This window comes from Larimichthys crocea, chromosome XVII, assembly GCF_000972845.2.
Source record: "Larimichthys crocea isolate SSNF chromosome XVII, L_crocea_2.0, whole genome shotgun sequence".
Taxonomy (NCBI): domain Eukaryota; kingdom Metazoa; phylum Chordata; class Actinopteri; family Sciaenidae; genus Larimichthys; species Larimichthys crocea.
This window is the reverse complement of record NC_040027.1, coordinates 13,652,616-13,666,470: the sequence shown is the minus strand read 5'-3', so window position 1 is coordinate 13,666,470 and position 13,855 is coordinate 13,652,616. Positions and strand designations below refer to the sequence as shown.

At 42.3% G+C, this 13,855-nt stretch overlaps 2 protein-coding genes across 3 annotated transcripts in view; one reads left to right on the top strand and one right to left on the bottom strand.

The window, feature by feature from the left end:
- Positions 1-1,256: 1,256 nt before the first annotated feature.
- Positions 1,257-5,583, top strand: chst7 (carbohydrate (N-acetylglucosamine 6-O) sulfotransferase 7). Its single transcript, XM_010744017.3, has 2 exons — positions 1,257-2,697; positions 4,595-5,583. The coding sequence occupies exon 1, from the start codon at positions 1,407-1,409 to the stop codon at positions 2,670-2,672; it is 1,266 nt and encodes a 421-aa protein (XP_010742319.2). The 5' UTR covers positions 1,257-1,406; the 3' UTR covers positions 2,673-2,697; positions 4,595-5,583.
- A 3,132-nt stretch (positions 5,584-8,715) lies between these two features.
- The window catches only part of slc9a7 (solute carrier family 9 member 7), a 29,649-nt gene continuing 24,509 nt past the window's right edge, over positions 8,716-13,855 (bottom strand). For both annotated transcript variants that reach the window (XM_019252972.2, XM_019252971.2), the window contains one exon: positions 8,716-11,323. In XM_019252972.2, coding sequence (XP_019108517.1) covers positions 11,060-11,323 — 264 coding nt within the window. In that variant the 3' untranslated portion in view covers positions 8,716-11,059. The remainder of the gene's footprint in view (positions 11,324-13,855) is intronic.

Here is a 13,855-nt window from a genome sequence, read left to right as displayed (position 1 = left end):
CTCTTTACGGATTTTTGGTTTAAATATGTTTACTGGAAACAATCTTACACATTATTTTCTGTTTACTGCAAGACAAATGACTATAACGAATAGCCTATACAGCCCAGTAAATTGGCTTTTTGATGGTTTTATGATGGATTTCATTTCACAAAAGAAATTCAAGTCTCCTCTTACGCTATATTAAACATTTAAAGCTATTAGGCTACCAAAAACAACACCTCTCAATCTATATAAAACTGCCGTCAGGCCGTAGGCTAGATATGGTTTTGTCATTTCTGCCATAGCGGCGTTTAACAAACTGCCTTGCTGTGCGAGTGATAGCCTACGTGTGTTGTGACAGGCGGGGAGTGAAATGTTATGTATATTCAGTATAGCCTGGTGTGTTTGTTCTATATGCACTGGCTTTTAAAAAAACAAATTCCATGCGGGACAATAAAGATCGTCTGTCTGTGTTTTTCTGAGGGGGAGTCGGAAAATTCCACAACACCGGCTCCGGTACTTGAAGTCGTTGAGTGATAATAGAAAAAAAAGAACCATTGGACCCATTAAAAAAATAAATAAATATTGAAAACACAAAGGCAGAATGCAGAATTTTGCAAAAGCCAAGCTGTCGTATCCAACAGGATTCAGAAACAACCTTCACAGACACATGAGAACCGTGCATCCAACAGTCAATAGCTAGTCCTTTAAAAAAATAAAATAAAATCTATGGCTATTCTTTTTGTAGTTTTTATATGTGTTTCTATCTGCTTTGTGTAGCAGAGCGGTTCACTTGGGCGGTTTCAGGGAGTTACAAGGGTCTGTAAACGCAATGAAAACAATTAGCTACAGCAATTTATTAACTATTAATTTAAGTGATACATGTAGACACATACTAATCATGAGTCAAATCAGCGCTATATTTGGCTGAATTATAAAAAGGTATAAGTGGTAACATGATGAAGAGCCGTTTTGGAGCCGAAAAAGAGCCGACTCTTTTTGGTGAGCTGAGTCGAATGAGCCAACTCCCTAAAAAGAACCGAACTTCCCATCACTACCCTTCCTGTGCTCTCCTTACGTACGACGTAATTTTACGTTTTTTATTTTATATTTTTATAACGGTTACGCAAAGACACAAACTTTATTATTATTTTTTTAAATTATTTTAAACAATTATTTTACCGACTGACTGCGTAGAAGAAGAAGAAGAAATAAATTGGTGTTTTGTCTTTAACGGGGCGTGGTTAATACCCCCCCTCACACACACACACACGCAAGACACACACCCACAGACACACGCACACACACGCTCGGTCTCTCGCGCACACATAACTTTACTGTAACGTCCGCGGAGCTCACAAAACCCGCAGAAGCTGAACCGACCCCCGCACTGAAGAAACTGGCCTGCCCTCTTCCTTGAAGAGGAAATGAAGAGGAGGATACACAAGAAATACTTGATTCTGATCCTGGCATATTCAGGTTTACTTCTGCTAATCCCGTACGTGTTAGATTACCGGGATAAATCCGTTGAACACGCCAGACATGGACTGCAGCAACAGCCCAGATGCCCAGATCTGGAGAACACGGTGGCGCTGCTCTGGGATAACGGTTACAAACTTAACGGGAGCGACGCGGCGGAGCTCGCCGCCAACAGGAGCCAATCTCGGATACATATCTACTTGCATGCCACCTGGAGGACCGGGTCCTCGTTTTTGGGGGAGTTGTTCAACCAGCACCCCGATGCTTTTTACCTGTACGAGCCAATGTGGCACATATGGCAGGCCCTGTACCCGGGGGACGCGGGGAGTCTCCAGGGCGCAGTGCGGGACATGATGAACGCGTTGTACCGCTGCGACTTCTCCGTGCTCAAACTTTACGCCGGTTCTCAAAACATCACCACGTCGTTTATATTCGGCTGGAAGATGAACAAGGTGATCTGCTCGGAGCCGCTGTGCGATGCGCACAAGCGGCACGACATTGGGTTGGTGAGGGAGGACCTGTGCGCAAAGTGCCAAAAGCGCGACATAAGAGAGCTGGAGAGGGAGTGTAAAAAGTACCCGGTGATGGTGATCAAAGGAGTACGCGTTTTGGACCTGAGCACCTTGGTGCCTTTGATGAAAGACCCGGCGATAAACCTCCAGATCATTCAGCTCTTTAGAGACCCGAGGGCCGTGCACAACTCCCGCTTGAAGTCCAAGCAGGCCCTGGTGAAGGAGAGCATCCAGGTGCTGAGGAGTAAGAAGCAGAGCGATAAATACAAGCGGCTCCTGGTGCCGAGCAGCAAGGTGAACCGAGCCGAGAGCTACGTCTCCAGCGCCATGGAGCTCATCTGTGACAACTGGCTGAGTGACATGATGCTGGTGATGAACGCTCCTCCGTGGGTGAGGAGGAACTATCTCCGCATCCGCTACGAAGACCTGGTGCTGCACCCTATGGAGGAGCTGCAGAGGCTGTACCGCTTCTCCAACCTCTCCACCTTCCCGGCTTTGGAGAAGTTTGCGCTGAACATGACGCACGGTCACGGGTACTCATCAGACAGGCCCTTTCTGATATCATCCAGGGATGCAAAAGAGGCAATATACGCCTGGAGGGAGAGACTCAGCGTGGAGCAGATAAATCAGGTGGAGGCCTACTGCAGTGAAGTCATGAGGCAGCTGGGATATCAGAAAAACAGCGTGGTTAAAACAACATGAGGACGTGCCACGAGGAAACCATAAGGTATGGTGAGATCAGGAGAAGGCTGTGAAATAAAACAGAGGAGTGGTGGTCGTCATGTTTTTAACACAAGCCATCCTTCATGCTGCTGTGCTCTGCAGCTGATCCCTGACCTGTGACCTCCCTCAAATTAAGAACAGAGCCATATGGTGATCAGACTCTGCTGATCCTCTCTCTTCTCTCTACTGTAGACACCACACTGACGCCACAGACAGGCCAACAGGGTTGATTAGATGCATTTAAAGCTCCCCCTCTCCAATTAAAACTTGTTTGTTACTTCAGCGTGATGTTTGGCCCCTTCGCACTGATTTATGTGCACAGTTTGACACCAGAAGGCTGTTTTCACTTTGATCTGCAGAGGGGGTGATGTTTCTCGCTAAGACTCGTGCAAATAAGCATGACCTTGTGATGTCACAACATGCCATTTACATTTGAGCCAGCCAGCTCATATTACTGACTAGTCCAACGGCAAGAAGTCCAGCTCGGCGTCTGTCTGTCTTTCAGCCTTTTATTTCACCAAGCTCTCTCTAACGACTAAAAGTCAGTCCCAGATTTACTCTTGTCCAACAGCTTCTTGCTCGCACAGTTTCCTTTGCTCTTCTTCGCTTCCTTGCGATGTCCTGTTCCGTGTTTTCGCCTCTGTCTTTATGTCCACAGAGGCTGCTGAGCCTCAGCTCCTGTTCTAGCACGACACCGGTTCTTCTCCCTGTTGGCATTCGCCTGAAAACCTCCTCTTCTTCTTCTTCTTCTTCTTCCCTGTGGTACAAACACTAACACTCCAACGATGCTGTCACAGTTCAGCTTGCCATGCTAACAAACTGAGCTAACAGCAGCTACAGTTGGCAGCAGTTTACTTCACTGTCCATCAGGAAACTCTGTAAATCACAGAGAGTTGAGGCAGAAGGACATCAGAGGGAAAACCAGAAAAACATTTTCTCCATAAAACATGATCCAGTTTCACCATAATCAGTGAAACAGTTGCTGCTGTGTGACTTTTAAGTAGCGTTACGTACTTCTCACAAGTGATCGTACCCGAGGCACAAAGTTACTTTATTCAGAAACAGACATACAAAAGATTAGTTAGTTAGATAAAAAAAAGTTACACAGTGTTAATTTAACTTTTCAAAACCATAGCAGAAACAATTTGTCAAAGAAGATAAAAAAAACAACTTTAGTTTTATTTTTTCTTAATTCCGGCACATACAGTCTTCAATGAAATCCACCTGTTGATTGTGATTATTTTAATTGTTCTCATTACAACCATACATCTTATTTATGGACTAAATAAGCTCAGCTGATGGTGAATGCCACTCTTGTCTTGTGTGTTACGCTCATGACTTAATAATATGTTACACAGAGCTTTCCCTTTTATTTTCATTACTACATATCCATTTTCCATTTTGATAAATGTCACTACAGCAGCATTACCATTTGAACAGGAGTGACGCGGCTGTAAAAGATTTCAGGGCAAGACAGTGACAGAAGTATTCCTCCCTCCTTTAATGACCGACTGATCTGCACTTTAATAGAGGCCTCATTGTGTTCTCACTGGCAATGCTGGGTCCTCTCATGGAAAGCGGGGGGCTGGCTGGCAGCGAGTAGTCTGAGCTGGGCCTCAGACTCTTGCTGTCAAGAAAAGGGGATCATTGTGCACGGTCGTCCGTGACGGGATGGAGCTCCCAGGGTTACCAGCAGCCTGTCACCACCAGCTCTCACAAACAGACCCTTCAGAGCCGGGCGGCCTGTGAGCCAGCAACCAGCACGGAGCAGAAACAGGATGGGAGGCCATGGGACGCCTCTTATCACCATCGCCGCCTCCATTCTAATAATATCAGCGATGTAGATCATGATCTGTATCGGTGCGTAGTATGTTAAACTTCGGTTTTCCTCTCTCTTCCAGGGGCCTGGTATTCGAGGCTGAGGGCAAAAGGTGGAATAACAAAACAAGCAGCTGGAATGTGGGCCGCTGGGAGCTGGCGAGCACGAATTCTCGGGTTGTTTTCCTTCAGTTGATGAACTGGAGATGTTGGAAGAGGAGCCAAGCACAGACAGATTAATTAAATAAGCAGAGAAGGCAGCTTATTCTTTTTTCTTTTCTTTTTTTACAGTGTTACCTGATTAACACTATCAGGGTTTATACAGATAGAGAGAATGTGGGAGAGGACGAGAGATGCCTGCCTCTATCTTTGTCTTTTTAGTAGCACTAATCCCTCCACAAATCCCCTGCAGGCGAGGTACACAAAAAGCCAGAGATGGGCCCTTCTTGAGAGATGCCGGGTTCACCTGCGCAACTTATCCGTCCTTCCTATGACTAAGCGCGGCAGTAGTCTCGAGCATTACTGATACTTAACTGCAGTTGGCTCACTAACAATGCCAATGTAGGTGCTTTGAAAGAAGAAACTACAATATTTTTGTGCAAAAGAGGACTGACTGAGGAACTATTATTCTACCCCCGGCCCCTCAGGAATCCAGACAGCTGCAGCCGCCTCACTGACAAAAGCACTCGCATGGGTGTGAAATTTTCTAATATCCCACGGACGTGTCTTGGAGAGCTGCCTCTGTCCTCTGCCAATGAACTTTTTTTTAGCGAGTTTACACAAACACAAACAGATGGTACTGATTTTATCTCGTGTACAGTTCTTACTGTTTTTAGTTCTGTTGTTTTTTTTGTCTAAAATGTTGTAAAATGCTGTGACATCCCTCTGATTATCGATGTGTTGAAGAGAGAAAGGGGGGGTTAAAAAGTTTACCAGCATCCACGTGTTCAACTTTAGAAGTTGGTTCTGTAATAAATGTTGTGGGGAAAGTTCTCTCGTCAAAGGAAGAAAATAACTTTAAGACTATTTAAACTGACGTCAATAAAGAGTTAGTAAAAAACTAGAGAAGAAAGTGTGATTGTGAACGGAATGATTTTTGGATGACTTATTAATATAATTAAATAATGTAATAATCATTACATGGATGCCTCAAGGTTTTGGTTGAGTCATAGATTCAGTGTGAGTGAATGGAGGCTTTAAAACACATCTCCATATTAGGCTTTGATTTCTGCACCACTTCTCCCAGAAAATGATTGGCCGCCCTTAACTTAATATTCAGCGTCCTCAGTTTCAGAGTCAACAACTTTGCTAACAGCCAAACTTCAAGCAAGGTCAGCAACACAAGACTCAGCAGCCAGCTCATATTACTTACTAGTCCAACAGCAAGAAGTCCAGCTCGGCGTCTGTCTTCAGCCTTTTATTTTGCTAAGCTCCCACCAACGACTAAAAGTCTTGTCCGGCGGTTTCTTGCTTTCCATTTCTCTTCTTGGCTTCCTCCGTCAACGTCCTCTACGATCTTTTCACCTCTGTCATTATGTCCGTAGAGGCTGCTGAGCCCCGGTTACCTTGCCTGCTCGCCCGGCTCCTGTTCTGGCACGACACCGGCCTCAGCCCACGCCCTGAGGACGCACTAATGCACCACTTCTCCAAGAAAACTGTTGCCATTACAAATGCTTTGGTATTCTCGTGTGTAAAAACGTAGTTGCATCAGTGATGTAGTTGCTGATTGCAACCGCCTTGCTTCACGCTCTCCTTCAAGCATTATTGAGAAACTACGGTGGCAAGAACTGCATCTAAAATATGAGAAGGTCTGGAGCCGATGTTTGGTTTGTCTGTTCTGGACTACTGTAGAAAATGGCGGCTCAGAATAGTGGACTAACATGGGCACTTATGGAGAGTGACTCATTCTGGAGCCAGCCTCAAGTGGGCGTTTAAGGAAGTGCAGTTTTTGGTTTCACTTCACAGCCACAGAGGTTGCAGCTTGTGTAAGACCCATAACCATTTGGCCTCATAATTCTTTTGTAGTCTTCAGATTTCATAACACCGTGCACAGAGAGACATCCAGTGCATGAAGCAGCAAAGAAACATCAGTGAACCTGAAGTGAGAATTCTACTGAATTATGTAAATCAAAAAAAATTACTCAAACTACACATTACATGCAAAACACAACTCAAAACTTTAATCTGACAATTTTTTATTAACATGTTGACATGCAAACCATGGCAGGTAGAACCAGGCAGCCAGTTGCTACTACAACAGGTGCACATATTGACATATTTGAGCTACATCTCATATTTCTCAGGTACAGAGAGAGAGCATGTAAATATAGCCAGCAAGACAACTGACAGCACAACAGTCTAGAGTGCACATGAAGGTTATATAGGAGTCCCACAAAGTGTCCTCTGCTTGAGGTAAAGTGCCAAACTTTATTTATTTGCCTGCAGCCACCGGTTAAGTCAGCCATGATGTCACTGTCCGTAAAGTGCTCCAGCCGGTTATCCCGGGCATGCCGACAAATGCGGGTTCCTGCAGGAGGAATCGTTGCAAACTAAATAAAAATCACAGTTTTGCACAATCCAGAGACAAGAAATCTGCTGTAGGTTATACTGTATGTAGAAGAGAGGATGGGAGCATCAGTCAAAGTAACAAAATGGTGAATGAGGAATTATTTTAATGCCCTAGATCCAGATAACTATTATCAGACTGTGAATTAAGATGTTAGACAAGAGGGCCCAGTTTCATGTTACTTCTCACTCCAGCTAGAATTTAAATGACCTGCAGTGCACACACACAGCTTACATAACTAGACTAATTTCCTCTTTGGAGGTCCCCAGTGAGCGATACAACAACTTGTGCAGGGTTTCTCTCTCTCTCGCTCTCTCATGTGAAATCTTCTTGCACAATCAAAGTCTTTCACACCTGCACTTGTGCACATACATAAACATACATACATGCAGCAGCCAGCCACTGTTGTGCAGTCAAGGGGAGAAAACACCAAAGGTGACACGTGTTGTGTGGTGACTGTGAAAAATGGAGGTGGTTTTAAGTGTCTAGACGTGATAAAAAAGGGAGACACAATATGTGTCAGGCTCCGGAAAAAAGAAACTTTCTCCGACTCCCAGAGGTACCACCAGCTGCTCCGACAGCTCTGTGAAGTCATAGCACTATTTACATTTACTGAATAAGAGCTCTGAAAAGGGAGAGAAACTATGTGAACGATGAAATACTTCCACACATAATCATGCTGCGTAGGAGAAGAAGTATGTTCGGGTCACCGAAGATTAACTGATGCAGTACACTAGTAAACATTTCTATAGAACACAAGATGCAAATCAACCAGCATGGAAACAAGAAGGTCCAGTGATCTTCTGTGAAGAATGTCAGCAAGCAGACACTAACACATTGAATGAAACTCATTTGAAAATCTCTGATGATGATTTGCTCTCTCTTAAGGATCCGTTACCTTGTAACAAACCGCTCTGTGCAGCAGAAAGGAACTGGGCCACAGGTGGAATACTATCACAGTGTATCACACTATAAGCTATATTTGATGTCACACCTGCTGTTAATACGAGAATCCGTCTAAAGTTGAGACGGCGTGCATTCATTTGGTGGCGGAACAGAAAGTTTTCACATCATGTTATTGTTAAAGAGAACAACATGTGTTCCCGATTATTATCAGTACACGTCACGGGTGTTTTCGTAGGGAAAGAAGTCTCTATAATACCATTATTTGTGTGTGCGGTGACTGTCAGACAGATGTCTTCGTAGCTGGACAATGAGTTTAAAGCAGCAGTTCCACATTTTGGGAAGCTCCCCAGTAGAGAGTTAAATGAGAAGACTGATGCCGCTCTCACGTCTAGGGTACAGCCTGACTTGAGACAGGGAGAAACAGCTAGTCTGGCTCATTTCGGAGGTAATAAAATCAACCCCCAACCCCTCCTGAAATTGACTTTTCTGCTTTTACCAAGCCAACTTTTGTGGCTGTGAAGGGCCAAAAAATTGCAGTTCCTCAAACATCCACTAGAGACTGGCTACAGAAGCAAGTCAGTCTCCATAAGTCGTCATGTTAAATAAAGAAATAAACATGTTTACAGCCTGGTACAAAAAAAGTTTTGGTCTCTATAGCTAATTTCCTCGTTCATGACAACTGTACTGAGTCTGAATTTTTATTTAACTTACACAATCAAATTATATTAAGGCTTAAAGTTATGCAGAATTAACATCATGGCCACTTTGATCGACAGGTTTTTACATTTTAGTTTTTATACATATTAAAAACACTAAAACTAGACACAGAGATAGATACAATGTGTTAATTAGTTGGCTTTATAAGGCTGAATTAGGCTAGTTGTTTCCCCCTGTTTCTAGTCTTTGTGCTAAGCTAAGCTAACTGGCTGCAGCTTCATATTTTACAGATGTGAGAAAGATATTTGATTTATCAACAAACACAAAACAAAATTTCCTCAAAAAAATATCGAAGCTTTTGGATGACGTTCTATAAAATATGTCCACTGATGGCTGATGAAATCAAGGCTTCAAACATGGACGGGACAAAACAAATTTGGAGCTTATGTCCAATAATACAGTCAATATTACAGTTAACCCAGGAACTAAGGGTTAGAAACAACAGATGAAACACTAGATTTACAAAATATCCCATAATAACCTGTTTGATGGCGATTTATGAGACCAAGTCAAACATTTTCAACAGGTATCTGAGGTCAATACATGGGCTAACTATCCCAGATACACTCTTGTTATAGTATAAACACTGTTGTTGATGCAGGTAAAGGGCGAGAACTGCTCAAGCACTTTCTTTTATTATTGGCATCAAAGGCTCTTCTTAATTCCAGGTTTTGAGTTTCACTTCACAAACTCTGAAGAAAAGTTTGAAGAACTACTCCGCAGCCCTTCTCATGCTGTGCTGCAACCTCTCCCTCATGGACTGAACATGCTATCATACCACTTAGTAAAACTTTCAAAATAAAATGTCAAACGTTCACTGGATCCAGTTTTATCCAATGTGTGGTGCACATTTTTCACACTTTTCTGACATTTAATAGACGATATACAACAAATCGATTAATCCAGAAAATGTGCAGTAGCAGAGCTGCAATGATTAATCGGTTGACTAACTGTCAAGTATTAATTTCATCACAAACTGTTTTGTCGATTGATTAATCGACTTTTTCCTTCAGAAAAATGTCCAAATTCTTTGATTTCAGCATCTAAAATGTGAATAATTTCTAGTTTCTTTAGTCCTCTGTGACAGTAAACTGAACGTGTTTTGGTTGTGGACAAAACAAGACATTTGCGGACGAGATTTTGCGCTTTTAAGAGAACTGTTTCACCACACAACGACTAACTGATTAATCGAGATGATGACCGGCAGTAGAGCTGCAACAATTAGCTGATTGTGAAGTACTAAATTAACCGGAAATATTTTGATAATCGATTTAATCAATTATCTTTGTAAGAAAATATGCCAAATTCTTCTGATTTCAGCCTCTTAATTGTGAATATTTTCTAGTTTCTTTATCGTCTATGACAGTAAACTGAACATGGCTGAACTTTGGGCTTTTAAGAGGATTTTTTCACCATTTTCTGGACTAAACAACTGATTCATTAATAAAAAATAAATGATTGAGAGATAAACAGTTAGTTGCAATCCAACATCTATAGATGATCCTGATAATTAGCATCAAAACACTTCGTTATGCATGTTATTGTTGTGACAAGCGGCCCAGTACACAGAAGAAAAAAGAAAAAAAAAGAAATCCTCAAAGACGAGATCCACAGGTGCTATTTGTAACAGTCACGGGATGTAATGCACTAAAAGAAAGCAGTCCCTCTGAACAGGAACAAAGCGAAGCATTGTAGCTATTTACATGCTCACATTCTTCACCCGTTACTTCACCCATGACAGGCTGCCGTGGTTGCTGAGAGCTCATTCACTCGCGTCCCTTTGCTGAGCTCCTCACATGTCACAATCTCCTCCACACAGAGGAAACAAAGAAGATATCAAACACTGGCCTGTTATAGCAGCTTTAGATGGACGGTGCACGTTATCTATAAACTATTAAAGAGTTTGTGAGATGAGCGTAGCCTCGTCTCAGCATCTAGATGTGGGGTGCGATCACAACGAAGCCACTTGGCATTTTCTCAGCGCTCACTGGTGTGACGGAGGGCTGCCAGGCGACTTCTTTTCCACTCCAGATGAACATACACAGTGTCACATGTTCAAAAAAACAAAAGGATTTGTTTTTATCCTCACATCCTGCATAAAAAGGTTTCTGAAACAATCAGTAAAATCACAGTATGAGAGCGTGGAGAGTTCATCCCCAGCTCTGTAATGAGGATGAAATGCTCCTTGAGCTCTGCTCCCGGGGCCGGGAGGGAGCTCAGATTTGCTCCGTACCCTGCCCTCCTTGTTGACTCCCACTGGACGCTCTGTGGAGACAGCTGAGGGTGAGGCGGTCTGTGGTTGGGGGTGGGTGTCAGGTCAGGGTGGTTTGACAGTGCGGGCAAAAAAGGAAGGGAGGGGTCAGACGTGATCCTCGATGGGGAAAACCAGGCGCGTGCCGCGGCTTAGCAGCTCCTGCTCGCGCGAGTCCAGCTCACGCTCCAGCGCCTCCTCGGAGGTGCTGCCGCTCCTTTTGCCGTTGGCACTCCAGCCAGAGCCTCCGGCTGCGTCCCCGCCGGCGCCGGACGCCCCGTTGGCTGTGATCGCGGTGTCGCCGAACATGAAGGTCAGGTCGCCGTCGTTACGGAGGAGGTCAGAGTCATGGTCCCTCAGCTGCTCGTGGTTCTGAAAGTGGAACATGTGGGTGACACAAACACAGGGATGTAGGACATTAACAGTGCAAAGGCTCATAAGGGGCACTGTGGATTTACAGAGGAGAGGGAGGAGGAGACTGTGCTGCAGCACTTAAGTCAAGAAAAACACAGGAAACCACAGACTGCACATTAACCCTGCAGTCAACTAATAGATGTGCTGACATGAGTGAGAAACACAAAGTTAGACAGCCACATCAACCTCGCTGTAAAACTGCAGCATGAGGTTCTGCAGCTCTAATTGACTGGCTGACAAATCAATAGTGTGCCCATGTCCCCGGGGGGAGAACAGGATGAGTTAACATCAGGTCAACAGGGATTACTCAGATGAAGGGATAAAGAAAAAAAGGATTACATAACCTCTTATCTGCAGTAATTAACCACGAGCTGGTGTGTGGAAAAAAACTCTAACAAAAGGGAATGAGTACTTTATAACTTCAGTACTGACAAAACAGTGAAAATACACATTTAGACTGAGATAATAAATTAATATCAATAGACTAATGTAAATAAATAAAGACAATAGGCTGAGAATACAGACAGCAATGTAGATCTTGCATTATTTACTCCAGTTTGAGTAACATTTGCTGAAAGCTGCAGTGCTCAGCTGTTAACTGAAACTGTTAAGCCTTTTTTTTTTTTTTTAGAAAAATCAATCTATACAAGTAAACTATTTTTAAAGATTTAAACTTTATTTATTTATAGCGCACCTTCCATGCAAACATGCAGCCCAAAGCTTCACAGAGCAAAAAAAGTAAAACAATAATGAATGTAATTTAGCAAAAAATAGATAAATACATCAATAAATTTGGGGTATACAATAATAAAATGTAATAAACAAAAGCTAAATTTACAGTACATCTTCAGTAGGAACCAGAATGACAGTCGGAAAAGTGTTGAGACACTGTTAGTTTGATCTTTCTGTGTTATTTGCTGACTTTATCAGTGTCTAATTTCTTTAGGGAGTCTTTTCAAAGCCTTGCTGTCTTTCATTTATAATTCATTGTTTAAGAGAGTTTTTAAGTTTGCGTCTTTTTAAAAAAATATTAAAATATATTGAGCCTGAAAAAAAACCCAACTGTAACAATAAAAGGACATTATTCCTATAGATTTCATATTTAAGGTTGACATTTTATTCCATGTTTTAGCATAGAAATAAAAAATGTTTTCAAAGGAAATGCTGGTTTGCCATATATAATTGACATGAGAATATCGTATAAAATAATGATTTGGCCATGAAATTTTACAGTATTTTACCGTACAGTTAACAGTCTCTATTTTCAAATACTACTCTACCTTAAAATTCTACAGTCAAATTTGAAATAAAATACAATTTAAGGTCAATAGTACAGTCAAATTTGAAATAAAATACAATTTAAGGTCAATAGGAACTGATTTGTTCCTGTTTGTGGAGCCAGTTTCATAACATCCATAACTAAAGAGGAACCAGACAAGGAGATTTATTTAATCCGGTCACTCCCCGCTTGGCAGCATAAAGTCCTGATTTTATGAACAACCACCTAAATTCACGGCCCGCCTGGCAGGCAGCCTTACACTGGCAAACCAACAGAGGAAAACATTTATGGATGCAGGGCTAAACTTTCAGAGAATTAAATTTAACTAACAGACGATCTTTGTCTGTGTTTTCAGCCGTGTGTGACCTGACAGTGGCAGGCTTATAGTGGTCAAAAGCCTTAAAGCCATGAAGATATTTCACGTGAAATGAAAGGGAGAATTTGTCAGAGTGAATCCAAGTGTGACCGTCTGGTCAATGGGTGTTTCTGTGTTTTAAATATTGGAGCACAGTGTCTTTCAGAACAGCCATCATCATTGAGGTGGTGTTGAAAAGGGCCTTTTGTGCCGTTTGAATGCTTTCTGACTGTCCGTTTTCTCTGTGCTTTGTTTGTTTACTGGCAGGCACGGAGAATACTTTGACAGTATTACAATTCTCCTGAGAGAAAAAACCTTCAGTATTCACAGAGAGACTTCCTGAGGCCCCCGGACTCAGGTTTAAACATAGTGAGGGAAAAGAAGTTGCTCATTGATTATAGAAAATTGTCCCGTACTCTTAAAGAAGAATACAAATACATTAAACTCTCAAGTCAAGTGTGGTTTGAGCAACCTAAAATCGACACATATTTATCATGAAACAAGAGATAAATGAATAAATCAACATGGTTGCAAGATTAGAAAAGGTTTCACACGTAGGGAAATGCTTTCTTTCACTTTTTCTTTCAATTTTGCATGTAGGAAAGTGCATTTATTCACTTTCTTGCTGAGTTAGGTGAAAAGATTGATACTACTCTCAAATGTGTATGCCAAATATGAAGCTACAGATAGCTTAGCTTAGCATAAAGACTGAAAATAGAGGGAAACAGCTAGCCTTGCTCCGGCTAAGTCAAGTCAAGTCAACTTTATTATCAATACTGCTATATGTATAGAGCATACAGAGTATTGAAATTGCGTTTCCCTCTCATCCCGGTGCAAACAGCACTAAACATAAAAT

What these genes read in the sequence shown, in the direction of transcription:
- chst7 (XM_010744017.3), top strand. Translation starts at nt 1,407, where the DNA reads ATGAAGAGGAGGATACACAAGAAATACTTGATTCTGATCCTGGCATAT.